Source organism: Crassostrea angulata, chromosome 4 (assembly GCF_025612915.1).
Source record: "Crassostrea angulata isolate pt1a10 chromosome 4, ASM2561291v2, whole genome shotgun sequence".
Lineage (NCBI taxonomy): Eukaryota > Metazoa > Mollusca > Bivalvia > Ostreida > Ostreidae > Magallana > Magallana angulata.
In genome coordinates, this window is record NC_069114.1 from 28,925,951 (window position 1) to 28,943,781 (window position 17,831).

The 17,831-nt window shown below is 35.0% G+C and overlaps 2 protein-coding genes and 1 non-coding gene across 3 annotated transcripts; 1 reads left to right on the plus strand and 2 right to left on the minus strand.

Moving 5' to 3' along the window:
• Positions 1 to 954: 954 nt before the first annotated feature.
• LOC128182602 (alpha-1,2-mannosyltransferase ALG9-like) lies at positions 955 to 17,828 on the minus strand. The gene is made up of 17 exons (XM_052851325.1): positions 17,740 to 17,828; positions 16,842 to 16,977; positions 16,176 to 16,310; positions 15,826 to 15,896; positions 15,547 to 15,709; positions 9,592 to 9,653; positions 9,376 to 9,463; positions 8,116 to 8,221; positions 4,778 to 4,866; positions 4,372 to 4,408; positions 3,962 to 4,032; positions 3,672 to 3,743; positions 3,434 to 3,563; positions 2,968 to 3,118; positions 2,543 to 2,672; positions 1,915 to 2,045; positions 955 to 1,120 (listed from the first exon to the last, which is right to left on the minus strand). The coding sequence occupies exons 1-17, from the start codon at positions 17,817 to 17,819 to the stop codon at positions 997 to 999; spliced, it is 1,776 nt and encodes a 591-aa protein (XP_052707285.1). The 5' UTR covers positions 17,820 to 17,828; the 3' UTR covers positions 955 to 996.
• Positions 9,991 to 10,183, minus strand: LOC128182610 (U2 spliceosomal RNA). The gene has a single exon (XR_008243438.1). It is a non-coding gene; the product is annotated as a U2 spliceosomal RNA (small nuclear RNA).
• Positions 10,330 to 13,215, plus strand: LOC128182607 (golgin subfamily A member 6-like protein 26). Its single transcript, XM_052851331.1, has 4 exons — positions 10,330 to 11,233; positions 11,732 to 11,863; positions 11,972 to 12,193; positions 12,997 to 13,215. The coding sequence occupies exons 1-4, from the start codon at positions 11,018 to 11,020 to the stop codon at positions 13,195 to 13,197; spliced, it is 771 nt and encodes a 256-aa protein (XP_052707291.1). The 5' UTR covers positions 10,330 to 11,017; the 3' UTR covers positions 13,198 to 13,215.
• Positions 17,829 to 17,831: the final 3 nt, after the last annotated feature.

The following is a 17,831-nucleotide window of genomic DNA, read 5'->3' on the forward strand; positions in this document are numbered from 1 at the left end:
CGAATCTGTCAGACTGTCATATTCCTTCCCCTTTAACTGATCTTCGCCCTCGAAGATCACCCCAGGCTCTTCCCCTGGCAGGAGTTCACCTGTCAGTTCCAGGGGTTAGTCATGGCACCAAATGTAACGGGATGGTAGAAATAATGAAAACATATGGCTGGACCAAGAATCGATCCTGGGACCCCTGAAACTCTAGTCAGGAGTTCTACCACTGAGCTATCCAGGCCAATATCCATGATCCATATAGCCCCAACTTCCTCACTGATTTAAAGAGAGCCTATCCTATGGAGATTCAACAGCTAGAGGAAATATTACTGGTAAATGATTTAAAAAAAAAAAGAGCCTTTCACATGGAAGTCCAATAGTTATAGAGGAAATGAAATAGTTGCATGTGTGTGTCTCTGTCAAGATCTTCAGCAGGACAGGGAACTGAATCTCCATGGAAGCAGTGGAAATCCCCGAGATGGAGGAGGAACCATAACCTACTCTGTGACCGACAATTGTCTAGCATCTAGTGGTACTTATACCATCATTAAGGACATAATTGAAAACACTAAATGCAGAAATTACAAATAAATGTGTTGTTATAACTAGGTCATATCTCATAATGAAAACACAATTATATTGTTTATTTGATCACTTAAACAAATTTTTGTCTGATTCCTACAGAGTACTTGTGATTTTATCAATGAAATGTTAGGTTATAAATGTACCAGTACTTCATAATTGGTACATCAGGAGAATCAGGAGAATTAAAACATGGCCTTGATGAACTCCATAATGAACCCTATTGGGCATCTTCCCTATTCAAGGTTTTTTTGGCCCACTCTGCAGGAGCAGATTTGACCAAATGCTCTTTTTAAGTGAAGATGCCTAAATGGTAATCACGAGTTTATCAATGTAACTTTTATATTTTGGCTCTAACCAGTATATTAATTAAAACACAAAATCACATTTTCCTCCAAATCTACAATTGGTTTATTGCCTACAATATAATTAAGCATTTCTATGCGCAGAATTCTTCTTAGTCCTTCTAGTTTTTAGTAAATTGTAATTCACATAGGTGCAGTATCTTGATGAGATGAAAGGAATGTAGAATGCCCTTAAAAGTCGATGAGACCTGAAAAAGAAAACAAAAATCCAAATTTTACAACTTTAAAATGAGATTCTTCAAGCAAAGTGTATAGATTATCACACGCATATTTCCTACATGGAGAGACTGTGAGAATTAATACAGGAAATTGTTGTTTTTCATTAAAAGAGCTCTTAATTCAATTTCTGAACAATTTTATTGGGGAGTTCCCATGACTTAGACTTTTCAATTTGATTACCCCCCCCCCCCCCCCTCCCCCCCCCCCCCCCCCACTTCCTTTGAGCAAGCTTATCCTGATTTATTTACATTTTCCAGTGTCTGTCTTTGATGACACTGTGAATCAAACTTGTAAATTATAGTTCAATAAAATCATCAATGATGCAAGTGACATACTGTGGGACCAAGCGCAAGCAGCATAATTATACAAAATAAAAGTAAAATATATATTTAATCATATCATACAATTGCTGGAAATTATATAAGTGACAAGGAATCATTATTTGAATGTCATGAGGGGATCATTACTGCCAGGGCATGATAAAATCTATCAGAAAGCACTTCAGGCTTTAAAGGATTGAGTCACGCCTTCCCCTTGAAATACTTAAAGAACGTTCCTTAAATGATAACTTGTACATATATGTAATATGGTACATGCGTATTTCCTTATTGGAAAGACTTTGAGAGCACCAGGATACTGTTGTTTCCAGTGCTTATCAAATATTGGGCAATGTCATTGCTATGATCACATGACTTTGACCCCTCCCATTTGATTGAACATCCCTCCCCTCTCCACATTATGAATTAATTAAGAATCTCGTTACCTGCTGGCATCTAGGAAGGGCACTGAGTGAAGGACAGTCCACTCCTCAGAATTAGCGGAGTAGTTCGGTTCATATTTTGTGTCTGTCTGTGTGTCCAGGTCTATCAGATAATGACACCTGCTAATGTTTACCTGTTAAGTAAAATTGTTTGGTAAAAATGTACATGTATTACATTTTGTATTAAAAAAAACCTCTTATGAATAAATTCATAAATTCACAATTAGATGCTCTACTTCTAATCCTGATAAATTCCAAGTTGCGTAGTACGTTTTTATTTAGTACAGCTGTGTATTGTTGATGCTACTTCATACATGTTTTTCAATCCCTCTAATTTTTTCATAACTTGATCTTGCTCAGTTCTTTATCATTATCATCACTTTCTACCTGTATGCTATGAAATGCTATGATTGCTAATGGTTAATGTATCTAAGGATTACTCTTGTTTTACAAACCATACAATAACATATCTACGCTGCCTTACAAGCAATAAACTGACCTAGCTGTAGTGACACCATTCAATAAACTGACATAGTTGTAGTGAACTCATTCAATAAACTGACAAAACTTCAGTGCACTCATTCAATAAATTGATATATCCATATTGTACACATGCAATATATACACTTACATATCTAGACATTTCTTCTCTATTGAGGTCATTCATGTCTGTTGGAATTATTTTTGTTGCATCCTCCCCTGAACTGTATGGCTTTGGAAGTTGGCCTCTAAACTCTGACCTTAGAAACTGTAGATTCCAGCTTAAAAATAAAATTTATGAGAATTAAAGACAAAGCTACAAGTATAGAAAATTTTACTTTGAAGAAAGTCTTTCAGTATATGAAATTCCTTTACTGACTCGATCATACTGTTAATGTGTTGTGTTTAATGCTGAAAATGCATGAAAATAATAAAATTATCAACATAGCTCAGCCATGAAATTAAAGATGTCAGACAAACAATATTAATTTTACTCTACTAAGTAGGCATCAGTACTTTGGGTACAAACAATCACAGATACAGGTATCAGGTAAAAGGAATAACACCATTACTTACTTGTTTCCAGGGAGGAAGAAGTTGCTAGGGAAACGATACCACTCTTTTCCAACACAAACATTTACTGACTTGTCAGGTGGTAAAGTATGAACTTTTGGATCGGAGGAAATTCTGTTGAGTTCTACATAGATATCTAATGGTGCATGGTATCCTATGATAAATAGATATGTCTAAAAGTTAGATTTTTTATCTTCTACAAATATGCATATACGTAGAAGGATAGGGCATATTACACATCGCACACACACAGAGTTACTAACCCTGATGCAGAGCAATATGAGAGGAAGAGAGGGCACTTTATTATATATTGCATGCGCAGAATTGCTTTCTTTGTTAAAGGGCAATAATACTATAGAAGAAGATGGCACTATATAAATGACTTACAGAGTTATTTACCCTTAAACAGAGCAATGTTAGAGGAGGAGAGTGCATGAACCTTATGTTAGACACACACAGAGTTGCTTACCCTGATACAGGGCAATAATACGAGAGAATGAGAGGGCACTGAACAGGACACACAGACAGACGGGGATCCAGTTGGTGTTGGTTGTGTAGTGTTGGCCCCTCTGTCCAGGCATCAACAAACAACACAGCTTCTGAAACCAAACAACATTCATACATGTATATATTGTTCAGCAGAACTAATCGTATAATACAAACTCTGAACAGATCATTCTAATCAAAATTATTTTGTTTGCACATACCTGTAAATAATCAATGCTCACAGCCCCAAACAAGGCCAACAGTGGGTAGATTGGGAACAAAAATCTCTCCTCCTGCAGAGAACACAAAAGTTTAACAAAAAGTATACACCTAGTCCAGTGGTAAACATGCACAAGCCATTTATTTTTTGAGTCTCGAAAGACTTGAAGAAAGAATGCATTGTTGTATATCATCATTTCATATGATTTTTGAGAGAGAGAGAGAGAGAGAGAGAGAGAGAGAGAGAGAGAGAGTGAGAGAGAGAGAGAGAGAGAGAGAGAGAGTTGGTTACCTTATGTGGCCTAGTGAAGAAAATGAGCATCCAAAGATACATAGGCAGCATCAGCAGCCATGTTGGTTTGTCTACAAAATAGATTTATAGATACTCTACCATTGTACAAGCATACCATTCTATATAACATGTTTGTATCTTGTAGCTTACTAATATTGTATTTCCTTTAATTCTCTTCATTATTCTTTGAATTTTTTAAATTGAATAGCAATTTTTGTAACCATTGTATTAAAATATCAGTATTTGCCTTATCAACAGATTATTTCAATTGTATGTAAGCAATTTAATTGAGGAGCTCTATTTAAAATAAATGCATACCAAAGTGAAAGTGTATCTTATCTTATGATTCAGATCTTACGATTCAGATATGGGCACTCAACCCTACAAATGTCATGTATGTATAATTTTACCTCTATCTTCCAGTTTCAATAGAAATTTGACTAGGTACTGAAAATAAAACAGATGATTTAGTTCACAGAACAAACCAGAGACATGGAAATAGAACCATTTTAACAAGACCTTGGACTTTCAGTAGGACGTAACTATATATTTCTTGCGACAAACAAGTTAAAAATGACGCTGATTTCAAGTGAAATATACACCAATTGCTATTCTTAGCTCAAAAGGCAGACAAATCTTGTTGATTTCAAAGAACCATGATGGATTGGCAAGCAATGAAATACACAGGCCTACGTCACATTGCTGTTTGACACAACTACCTAAGTCCAAGCTCTTGTTAAAATGGTTCTATGTATACAATTTATATGAACCAAATATTCCTGGTATGATCATTTTTCGAGATGTTAACTTACTTACAACTAGGGGTAAGCTGAGCAAAGCCAAAATGAACATCACATTAAAGTTCAAAAATCCATTCAGAAAGTAGAAAGAAAATGGTTCCACACCTGAGAAATAACAATGACAAGGTAAGTACATGTATATAACTAAAATACCCTGGTAACTAAAATCAAATTAAGGTGGATATCTTATGATTATTGCCAACAATATTCCAACAATTTAGATATACATGTAAAAGGTTTTAATATTTTTCAAACATGGGATCTTGATCAGGAATCATGCTTTGTGAACATGTTATAGAAAATTCATGTTCATTTAATACATTCAAGATGTTTTTCTTTGCTCAAAAGGCCTGAGAAATTACAATTGATACAATTTCATGTTCAGTAAGCTTGCCCTAGTGTAGAATAACCCACCATAGAGATCAGTAAGCTTGCCCTAGTGTAAAAAAAAAACCCACCATAGAGATCAGTAAGCTTGCTCTAGTGTAGAATTACCCACCATAGAGATCAGTAAGCTTGCCCTAGTGTAAAAAAAACCCACCATAGAGATCAGTAAGCTTGCTCTAGTGTAAAAAAAAACCACCATAGAAATCAGTAAGCTTGCTCTAGTGTAGAATTACCCACCATAGAGATCAGTAAGTTTGCCCTAGTGTAGAATAACCCACCATAGAGATCAGTAAGTTTTCCCTAGAGTAGAACAACCCACCATAGAGATCAGTAAGCTTGCCCTAGTGTAGAATAACCCACCAAAGAGATCAGTAAGTTTGCTCTAGTGTAAAATAACCCATCATAGAGATCAGTAAGCTTGCCCTAGTGTAGAATAACCCACCATAGAGATCAGTAAGCTTGCCCTAGTGTAAAAAAAAAACCACCATAGAGATCAGTAAGTTTGCTTTAGTGTAGAATAACCCACCATAGAGATCAGTAAGCTTTCCCTAAAGTACAATAACCCACCATAGAGATTAGTAAGCTTGCCCTAGTGTAGAATATCCCACCATAGAGATCAGTAAGCTTGCCCTAGTATAGAATAATCCACCATAGAGATCAGTAAGCTTGCTCTAGTGTAAAAAAAAACCCACAATAGAGATCAGTAAGCTTGCCCTAGTATAGAATAATCCACCATAGAGATCAGTAAGCTTGCACTAGTGTAAAAAAAACCCACCATAGAGATCAGTAAGCTTGCCCTAGTGTAGAATAACCCACCATAGAGATCAGTAAGCTTGCTCTAGTGTAAAATTACCCACCATAGATATCAGTAAGCTTGCCCTAGTGTAAAAAATAACCCACCATAGAGATCAGTAAGCTTTCCCTAGAGTAGAATAACCCACCATAGAGATCAGAAAGCTTGCCCTAGCATAGAATAACCCACCATAGAGATCAGTAAGCTTGCCCTAGTGTAGAATAACCCACCATAGAGATCAGTAAGCTTGCCCTAGCATAGAATAACCCACCATAGAGATCAGTAAGCTTGCCCTAGTGTAAAAAAAAACCACCATAGAGATCAGTAAGCTTGCCCTAGTGTAAGAAAAAACCACCATAGAGATCAGTAAGCTTGCCCTAGCGTAGAATAACCCACCATAGAGATCAGTAAGCTTGCCCTAGCGTAGAATAACCCACCATTGAGATTAGTAAGCTTGCCCTAGTGTAGAATATCCCACCATAGAGATCAGTAAGTTTGCCCTAGTGTATAATAACCCACCATAGAGATCAGTAAGCTTGCCCTAGTGTAAAAAAAAACCACCATAGAGATCAGTAAGCCTGCCCTAGTGTAGAAAAACCCACCATAGAGATAAGTAAGCTTTCCCTAGAGTAGAATAACCCACCAATGAGATCAGTAAGCTCGCCCTAGCGTAGAATAACCCACCATAGAGATCAGTAAGCTTGCTCTAGTGTATAATAACCCACCATAGAGATCAGAAAGCTTGCCCTAGCGTAGAATAACCAACCATAGAGATCAGTAAGCTTGCTCTAGTGTATAATAACCCACCATAGAGATCAGAAAGCTTGCCCTAGCGCAGAATAACCCACGATAGAGATCAGTAAGCTTGCCCTAGTGTATAATAACCCACCATAGAGATCAGTAAGCTTGCCCTAGTGTAAAATAACCCACCATAGAGATCAGTAAGCTTTCCCTAGAGTACAATAACCCACCATAGAGATTAGTAAGCTTGCCCTAGTGAAGAATATCCCACCATAGAGATCAGTAAGCTTGCCCTAGTATAGAATGACCCACCACAGAGATCAGTAAGCTTGCCCTAGTGTAAAAAAAAACCCACCATAGAGATCAGTAAGCTTGCTCTAGTGTAAAATTACCCACCATAGAGATCAGAAAGTTTGCCCTAGCGTAGAATAACCAGCCATAGAGATCAGTAAGCTTGCCCTAGTGTAAAAAAAAACCCACCATAGAGATCAGTAAGCTTGCTCTAGTGTAAAATTACCCACCATAGAGATCAGAAAGTTTGCCCTAGCGTAGAATAACCAGCCATAGAGATCAGTAAGCTTGCCCTAGTGTATAATAACCCACCATAGAGATCAGTAAGCTTGCCCTAGTGTACAAAAAACCCCCACCATAGAGATCAGTAAGCTTGCCCTAGTGTAGAATAACCCACCATAGAGATCAGTAAGCTTGCCCTAGTGTAGAATAACCCACCACAGAGATCAGTAAGCTTGCTCTAGTGTAGAATTACCCACCATAGAGATCAGTAAGCTTGCCCTAGTGTAGAATAACCCACCATAGAGATCAGTAAGCTTGCCCTAGTGTAGAATAACCCACCATAGAGATCAGTAAGATTGCCCTAGTGTATAATAACCCACCATAGATATCAGTTAGCTTGCTCTAGCGTAGAATAACCCACCATAAAGATCAGTAAGCTTGCCCTAGTGTAAAAAAGAACCCCACCATAGAGATCAGTAAGCTTGCCCTAGTGTAGAATAGCCCACCATAGAGATCAGAAAGCTTGCCCTAGCGTAGAATAACCCACCATTGAGATTAGTAAGCTTGCCCTAGTGTAGAGTATCCCACCATAGAGATCAGTAAGCTTGCCCTAGCATAGAATAACCCACCATAGAGATCAGTAAGCTTGCCCTAGTGTAAAAAAAAAACCCCACCATAGAGATCAGTAAGCTTGCCCTAGTGTAGAATAACCCACCATAGAGATCAGTAAGCTTGCCCTAGTGTAGAATAACCCACCATAGAGATCAGTAAGCTTGCTCTAGTGTAAAATTACCCAACATAGAGATCAGTAAGTTTGCCCTAGTGTAGAATAACCCACGATAGAGATCAGTAAGTTTGCTCTAGTGTAAAATAACCCATCATAGAGATCAGTAAGCTCGCCCTAGTGTAGAATAACCCACCATAGAGGTCAGGCCCGTGCTCTGTTAACACATTATACATGACGATGTTCAGCGGAGCAATCAGCAGTTTCCCATAGTAATGGAAGTCCACCTGTATGCTGGGAACCTGTATGCAATCAGAGGAAAATTCATTAAATTGCTATACAGTAAAACATGGTTATAGCAAATGCCCTCATAATGAATTGTCGCTTAGAGCAACATGATTTTCAATCCCCATGACTTTATTTACATGTTGTAAACTTTATGGTTATAACGATTACCGGTAGACTTATAACAGAGCAAATTGCCCATCACTGGCCCTTTGTTATAGGCGTTTTTTACTGTACAAGTAATTAATTAATAAATTAATCTGCCATAAGATAAGAGATTTTACATTTACTTATATCAATTCAATTGTACTTTGTATGTTTTATGCTGAGAATGTTACATGTTCAGTTAGCTTTGATAGCACAATTAACTTAGCTGAATAAATTCATGAGTGAAAATGCTAGTGTTATTTCTTCTGAGAAAATAAGGATGTTAACAAAACAAAGCTGACATTCTAATTGCCATGTTCACATAAACACCTCAATATTGTAACCTTTCTTTGGAAATACATGTAAACAATAAATCTAAAATAACCCTATTTTTCTTTTCGCCATTTTGATGTGATTCTGTAGTTTTGTTCTTTAAATATCATTACATGAGACTGAAAATATTTACGACTCTGGTGTAAGATCTTTTGTAAAACGCAGCCCAGAACAGCAAGTTATGAGTTTGAAACCTACTGGAGGTTTTACATTTTTAAATCTTAATCAATGTAAGATTTATATAAGGAATAAGGAATCATTCTTTGAGTATTATGAGGTGATAATTTTGGTTAGGGCGTGATCAAATCCAATAAAGCCCGAAGGGCTTTATGATAGATTTGATCACGCCCTGACCGAAATTATCACCTCCTAATATTCAAAGAATGATTCCATATTACTTATATTTATATAATTTTAGGCCATCGTACGATTAAATATAATAAAACAAACCCCGCTGGCGCCTCGATTTGGTGTCATTTGTATTATGAGTTATATAGTACAAAATCGATACGTAGTGTTATCACAGACAAAGACACTGGATAATGTAAATATAAAAGGTTAAATACTGTAAAATTTAAAATTCAAAACAATGTTTAGATTTTGAATTATATACTTTCATTCCAATTGATATCTCTCAAGAGGTCCCTTACCACCTTGAGCAGATAAGAAGTGAGATATCACTTTGAATTACCAAGAAGAGGACCAGTGCCACCAAACACCACTTCATGAAAAAACCATAGTGTCTTCTCCTCAGCAGTAGGTCCAGGGCTATGGGTACTCTGTTTAAAAATAAAGATATTCACTCAAAATGAAATTAAGATACATGTAAATACAAAAACTAGATAAAAGGATTAAGGGGAAAAAATCTGACAAATTAAAATGAAAGGTAAATGTGGTTGAACTTTACCCTATAATTCCTGCAAAAGGCCATCCCAATATAGCACTTGCTGCAGTTGACAAAATGGCCACCTAAAACAAATCAAAATTTATCAACCTTTGGTTTACATAAAAATATCAACAATAAAAAAAAAGGCACATGGCTATATCAAACGAGAAGCAGACAAATGTATTCTAAATTTTCATTTTTCATCAACCATATGATGATATACCCAAGTACTGTGAAGTCCCAAAAGTTTCCTAAGAGCATTCCTAACTAAAAAGAATGATTCAATTCAGAGAAAAAAAAATTAATGAAGGGTTGAGGAATTATAAAGTTATAGGGTGGGGAGAGAGGGTAGATAAAAGTTGGAGAGAGGGGATAGGTGAAGGGTGTGGAAATCTTTCATTATTTGATTTTTCTCCCCGAGGGGAGTGGGCCGATCCTGGAGGTACTGCAATACCAGGCCAACCCGTGGCGAGAGCGGAGCAAGCCCCTGACATCTCACCTCTGACCAAAAATCAGTTTAATATCGTAGTTCCCATGTAGGGAACGTATCAGATATTAAGCTGATAAGAACAGATACTACACTTTGATCTTAGCCAAAAGGCCGAGAAGCGATACCATATATTGGGCTAAGAAAGCTTTTATATCCTTTGCATGAGTTCTGTTAATCATATTTAGAAATTTACATGAGCTCTCACAAAAATCATTACTTTTTCCACTGTAGATAAAAGTTCTTTAATCTAATTACAAGAATTAGTAAGGTGTTGATGTACTTAACATAATCGCATATTCAAATCAATCATTTAACTGAAACAAGACATTGAAAATTACAAATTATGTATATCACACTTATAAATCATAGCGTCATTTCCCATCTTTATTCCTTTTCCTTGATTTACATTTAGCTCAGTAGAGGGCGCTTGTTTACACTATTAACGCTCTACCGCCTGCCACTCGTTAAAAGTATGTCAGGGGCCTCTTGATCTGATAAAGCTGTGATAAGCCATGTGTACACATGTTCTCTTTGTCTGCAGGCAGCAAAGAAAACACTTATTTGACACAACCATATCACAGCAGCATTTTGTATACATACAGCAGAAATTCCAATTATTGATTAATTTAGCATATTGGAAGGAAAACAGTTCCATTCAATGTTGTGAAAATACATCTTCATTGATCACAATAAAGATTAGATTTCTGTATATAATCCCAAAAATTTAGTCCCCTTTAGCATTCTACAACAAAAAAATTTCATTTACTGTAATGATTAATTCACTGAATTCTTTTTGCAATAAACTGTATTTCTCTTGAAAGATTTCATCAATTATCCCCCATCATTTCCCAGCATGCATCTGAGTGCAAGTGTGCTCTGACGTACATTAGACACATGTACTGCTGCTAGTGCCTGGGTCAACTCTACAAATTGTTAAAACTTACTACAGGAAAAATCATGCCTGAATGCCAAGCAAAATTTTGCACTGTCAGAAGGGGACAGGGATTCAATACATTTTCTATTCCTGACCCTAAGCATGACTATGAATTGTGCAAAAGATGGATTCATAACTTGGGGAATAAGAAACTAAACATAAAGACTTTTGTTTTTGCATATCATAAAATTGTCTGTGAAAAACACTTTGAAGAGGATTGTTTTGAAGATGATGTTGAGGTAAGAATTTACTTTAAATTTTTCAAATCAAGGTACGTAAATGGTTTACTACACCCTGATATAGTTCCTGAAATCAGCAGAAATTTACTTGATTATGATAGACAGCATGATGCAAAAGATGTATACAAGTCAAATAAGTCAAAAATGTGCAATTTTGTATGAAAAATTATGATTTTCTAAAATTCAAATTTGAACAAAAGCCCCAGGATGATTCGAACTTATAATTTGCTGTTCACAATCCCACGACTTAATTAAACTATTGAGCAATAATGAAATACAATCAACTAAACTGATACAAGCAATATTTAACAAAACATTTCAATCACCATCTCTTGTGGTGTTGTTTCTTAAAATGCATTATAAGTCTTGATGTAGTGAGGTACCTTAAGATTTATGCATTCAAGATATTCAAAAAGATTTATATAAAGAAGATACTAGCATAGAAATATTTTAATCAATTTAAAATCCTAAATAACTAGCATGAAATTTCTCTTTTAGGCACGCCTTATGAATTTCAAACCAAGAAAAAAACTGAAAAAGGGGGCAGTTCCTACTATTTTCAAAGACAGCAAAACTCCCAAGAGAAGGGAAGCAAGTGAAAAAAGAATAAAAAAGAAGGAAAAATCAGAAGTGAGTAATATCATAAACACTATAGAAGATAAAATTGAATTCATAAACATGGAATCTCTGTATTAAATAAAAGCCTTAATTATTTTATTGTCATTTTGTCATTCACAGCTACTTAAGAATATTCTTGCCAATGCTGAAGATGACAAACTTGTACCGGAAGATGAGGCAGGCTGTTCTTACAAAGCTTGGAGATCTGAACAGAAAAGGAAAGAAGAAGAAGCTTGGAGATCTGAACAGAAAAGGAAAGAAGAAGAAGCTTGGAGATCTGAACAGAAAAGGAAAGAAGAAACAATTCCTAAGGGAAAACCAAAAAAGGCAAAGGTTACTCGGGTAGATATTAAGTGTTTATGCCAATATCTGTTTTGTATATAAAGAGCAATGACATTTTCACTTAAGAGGGTTCAATAGTCGTGGCCATTTTTAGACTGTATACGTCTCCTTTATAAGAAGAGCTCTACTTGAAATTGTAAAAAAAAAAATAACCAAATTTAAAAAAGTAAATTATATGGATATTTTCTTTACTAAATAATATCTTTATATAGCTAAACAAATCATATCTTAAAGTTTTATGAAGATCTGATGGTTACATTGTTGACACCAAGCCTCCTTAGGGTATTCGATGTATAACGACCACATTTTGTACCTAATAAATGAATGGTCCGATATTCTTAATCATGATATCATTTTGACAGTGTTATCAAATAAAAATACTCCACCAAAGGAATTTTCAAAGTTTTGATTATGATCCAACTAATTACACCTTGAATTTGCATTAAAGTCTATGCAAAACATATGTTTTATTAAGATATTGTAAAAAGTAACTTAAAATTCGTAGAACTCTCTTGGTTAATACATGCATAAACTTTCTCTTTATTAATCTATGAAAGAAAATGAATCACTTACCGCAGATATTTTGACAAAATTAAAATTTTCTTTTTTTGTCAAGGGGGAGATAACTCATTAAAAAATTTTGAAGTGCAAAATGACCTGCTTTTTATATGTTGTCAGTCATGTGAATTTGGTTTATTTCACTTTCATTGTTACCTCGCAATACATATTTAACTAGTTTAAAATGATTCAAAATTGTTCAATATCCCTTCATTATACATTGAATACCTTAAACTGTTTTGTAGAATTCAAAGAACACTGTGGACGCTGCGACTCAGTATGAATATATTGATGACAGAACTACGAAGAATATGGGCACACAGTGTGATATAAGAGCTGAAAAACCAATCGAATTCTGTGTAAACTGTAGAGCAAGAAAATACCCTAGTCTAACAACATCCGATCACAGATATTTTAAAAAATGTCAGGACATTCCTTCAACTTGAGAAACAGAAAGCTGACAAATTACTACACTTTTGAAATCTGCTTAGTGCTTCTCTGAAACACAGATTTGAATCCTGTCGAATCAACTGGCAGCACAGCTGAGCCAAATTTCCCTTCCATTCCATTAAATGAGTGAACACTGCAAAATATCATGCAAAAACGCTTCATCAAGCCTCTGCTGTCCAGATCAGAAGAATTTTTTCAAAGAATTTATATGCATTTTCACTTTATGACAAACAGAGGAACCTTTGCTCATTTTAACCATGAACTCAGTTTGCCTGCTAGATGTCATGGAGTAGAGAGAAGATTTTAAAGCTGCTTGGTCCGGTTTTATATCAAATTTTATGCATGCTTTTAAACGATGGCTATGCTTAGTATATGTATAATAATAGACATTGCAGTAGTTTTACCCAATACTTATGCCAAATTTCAATGAAGAAAAATACGTACAAAATTTGCTAACAAAACAAATGACATTAAAAGGTACCGCGTTATTTCGCCTCATGTTAAATTTCACCCCTGACAACGAGACGGGTATGGTTGTATTACGACTTTGACATCGCTTTAAATAAAGATCGAGATGATCAGACAAATTACAAATAAACATGTGTACGTTTTGTTCGCTAATATTTCCAAAGTCTGCTTTCTTTACAATCGATGCATAGCATGCGGGTTGAATAACCCCAATCATTCGGGGGACGAAACCAAGCGGTTTCCTTTTCTAAACATTCCCATGATGCATTTTTTTGTGTTTTTTTTTGCCCAAAGAGAAATTATTTTTACTGATTTTGAATATTTCTAACTTTGAAAGGAGACTGATTCTGCTGGTGTAAAAAGGAGAAAGTCCATAACTTTCTAAGATAAATGATTTGTATGGAAAAAATTTTGATACTGTATTTACAAAAAAATCGGACCAAGCAGCTTTAACAATATTGATTAGAATCAATTTTTACAGGGTTGCCAAAATGTTTTGGCTCTATGAAACAGGTCAATAAATTAAATACAATTGCACTTTGATATCTCAAACACTGCTATTTCGATCACAGTGGATATGTTAAGGTGATTTGTAAGTCCCAGCCACTTCTTTTTTAAAAGTATTTTAACCTCAATATCTCGAATATTCTGAAATCTTGAAGCTTTTAAACAGTCCCATCTGGTTCGAGATAACGAAGTTTAACTGTATGTACAAAATTCCATTAAGGTTGCATGGTCAAGTATTTTCAAAGAACAAGCAGAATGTGGTCCTTGATCAACGACTATATAGTGAAGGGCTTATTGTAGCTTTTCTAAAAAACTAAGAATGTCAACCAATTGAATATTAATTTTTGGATCAAAAGTGAATTTAAGCAATTAAAATACAGATGATACCCAAGGTCAGACTTCTATTATAGAAGCATGACTAACGATGCATAGTTTGACCCGGAATCTGACCAGTTTCAAAACTATTCTCATTAAAAACCCTATTGCAAATACATTGTATCTTTGAGCAGGGAAAGTACTGCCTTTATTGTAAACATAAATATGGTACCAAGAAATACTATCATTAAATGCACCATGTATCCTCAAGGAAGAATCATGTGATACATACTTAAACTCATCTTGTCATTACTAATAAACATATCAAAAGACATATCACATATTACATGTACCAGCTAGTATTGAACACCCAATGACAGTAAATTAACTGCTTAGAAAGCTAACTATTCTTGATCTTAATCAGTATTGAAATGTCACATTTGGTAAGGCAGCTGTGGGTGGTAGCAGTACATATCAAGTCTATATCTAATCAGGAACATGTATCATAAGAGGAAAATTGTACCATGATAAGTTTAATATATCCTAGCTTTCATCATGATAATTCAAGTTCTTACACTGGCAGAGTACCATGAAATGTGTCATGATTTTTTCAGAAAATATATCATAGGCTGATATCAAAACATGTTTATCACAATAGATCAAGTTGTTTCACTGTCAGCTTTTTCAATAATTATTTTGCATATAATTCATGGAGAGAAAAAAATCTTTAGAATTTACTTTTTTTAAAAATATCTATTATAAATTGTCCTGCTGAGACAAAAGGTTTACCGTAAGTAAAACTAAGACTCTAATTTAGCCTTTTTCCTTAAAACAATTAGCATTCCCGATTGCTGTTCATTTAAAATACATGTACTCAATACTTACTCCAAAGCATGCACATAATGATTAGAATTTCAATTAGCACTGAAAATATTGATTATGTATCATTATGTATCAATGTATCATATCAACTACCCCCGGAACACAATACAGTACATTGATAAATTGCTACTCCCCTACACCTAAGGAAGTTTTAATGGAACACAATGTTTTACCTGTAGATGGCCAAGAAACCAGGCTCCCATTGATAGCAGGGTCATGTACATACAGAAACTGCTGGGCAGATACGCCGTGGAAGAAATAAACATCCCAGCACTGAGCAACAAGACCGCCAGAGTTATCCTTCCTGTGTTAGCTCCAAACTGCTTACATACACCCCTTTATAAAACAAACAAATAAAGCTATTTACTATATACCTTTAAACCAGTAATACATGTATTATCTGATTCAGGTATCAAGGGTCTTACCAGAAAATGCATGGTTTAACTACTTACTTGTAGAAATAAATTTCACACAAAGCACAGGCAAATGCTAAAACACAGCGTAGAATATAGAACAGCATGATCTGAAAGATGAAACCAAGATCAGTGTCAAAACAATGATTCTGACATATCTACTAAGTCAAATACATTTGTACAGTGCAAAAATGCACATTATACAGTCACTCACAAGCAGAATCATGATGTTACAAGCTATTGGTCACAGATTTTATGATGTATCCAGTGATTATCAAGATTTATTCCACAAGTATGAAGGTTTATTCAAGGACTAGAGTGTGTATAGATATGCATTGATCTCTTTTAAAACAGTCTATGAATTGATATCCTAACAGAGAGTTATCTACCTTGTTTGTGCTGAATAATATTTTGTAAAGGGAGATTGGTAAGGCATGGATCCAGAGATAAGCATAGGAGCGGATTGCATATGTAGGGGAATACTCCCATGTCTGGAATCCTTTACCAAACATCAGGTAGTGCATCTAAAATCAAAGAGAAAAAACAATTGTAGTACTTACTAGTAGATGTGGAAAATCAAAAATATAGGTTAAAATTTGAGATTAAAACTGGTGGTTTAAGTTTAAAAGTAAAAAACTTCAAAAAAAAACAAAAAAAACCAATGATAAATAAAATAAATAATTCATTAAGAATTATTAAAGAATATTCCCTTAGAAAGAGAAGGCTTGATATCATGCAGTGAAAAATTTAATGTTAGAATTTTTCTGTATTATTAATAATTCAATAATACACAAAAGTGTACAAGTGACTAGTACAAACACAATGTAAGAAGTCTCAAAATCTACCACATGGTTATTTCAGAGAAACATAAGACCAAAGTCAACATTATTTTGAAATATTTTCCCTGCATGGACACAAAATTTTTATAGGTTTCTTTGAGGGGACGCAGCAACTACCGGTAGATGAATAATGTTCTTGTAAAACATGTACAGGAATACAACTAGTGAAGCAGCCTTCATTTTAGTGGCATTAGAAGTTAAATAATTTGAACTGACCGGCTCCCAGTAGTTGTAAGTTTCATCACAATCTCCAACAATGTTCCACACCGCTGCACACAGACGAGCAGACAGGAGGATCTTGAAAGCAGTGTAGCCCTTTGGTGTCCATGGAGATTCAAGATGGGTGTCTTCCCTTAAAATCATATATTTGAATTATATATAAATAATATATGAAACGACTAATGAATATCATACATACAATTTATATTCTATTTTTACGGGGAGTGCTTTAATATAAATAATTCTTTATTGCTAATCAAATGTTAAAATTTGAATTTATATGTACTAAACACTGATCCATTTGCAACAATCTGATATGATAAAATCTATCAATAAATTTTATTATGATCATTATTTTTATACTAAAAAGGTAACAGTCAATCAAATGGTTAATCCTTGTCAAAAGTAACCATTAAAAAGTTGCATTGGCTGGGGACAATCTCTACAAATTGGTTTGCATTTTCAGTCAAAGACATCTTTGAATGTTTTCATGGTAAATGCTTTTCTGACAGAGAAGTTGAAAAGAAATGTCCATGGCCTATGCTCCATAGGGGAGTAAAAAAAAGTAAGACAAAGCATCTCTGACAAGATTTGCAGTATTCTAAGGCTGAACTTTTAATTTTATATCCAGTCAATACTAGGAACATGATTTTGAGCAGCATTGCAGATTGAGTTGCTGAAATGTGGGTAAGGGGTTTAGGCGCCCGAAGATCAAAATCCTAAAAACGTCATCCAGTGTGCATGCAACTGTGTCAACACTTGATCTGCAGACTCCCCATCATCTTATCATGATCACTTGCATCGTAGTATTTATAACTGTAAAGATCTGGTCTCCGGGGTGCAACTGGAAATTTTACATTGCAGTTAGATACTGTATAAAAATAAAAAAAATTACCCTCTGTTGTCTTGTGCAGTCAGTTTTCCCGTTTTCACATCTTTCTTTTTCTGGACCCGTTGCTTCATGGTGGCTGACATGTTGCAGGCCCG

Excerpts from the sequence above, each read along its gene's own strand:
- LOC128182607 (XM_052851331.1), top strand. The coding sequence starts at position 11,018 with ATGCCTGAATGCCAAGCAAAATTTTGCACTGTCAGAAGGGGACAGGGA. Across the intron at positions 11,234-11,731 it reads GTTTTGAAGATGATGTTGAG|GCACGCCTTATGAATTTCAA; the intron begins GTAAGAATTTAC and ends TTTCTCTTTTAG. Across the intron at positions 11,864-11,971 it reads AAAAGAAGGAAAAATCAGAA|CTACTTAAGAATATTCTTGC; the intron begins GTGAGTAATATC and ends TGTCATTCACAG.
- LOC128182602 (XM_052851325.1), bottom strand. The coding sequence starts at position 17,819 with ATGTCAGCCACCATGAAGCAACGGGTCCAGAAAAAGAAAGATGTGAAA. Across the intron at positions 4,409-4,777 it reads TGCTCAGCTTACCCCTAGTT|TACCTAGTCAAATTTCTATT; the intron begins GTAAGTAAGTTA and ends TTTTATTTTCAG. Across the intron at positions 2,673-2,967 it reads TTCTTCCTCCCTGGAAACAA|CTGGAATCTACAGTTTCTAA; the intron begins GTAAGTAATGGT and ends TTTATTTTTAAG.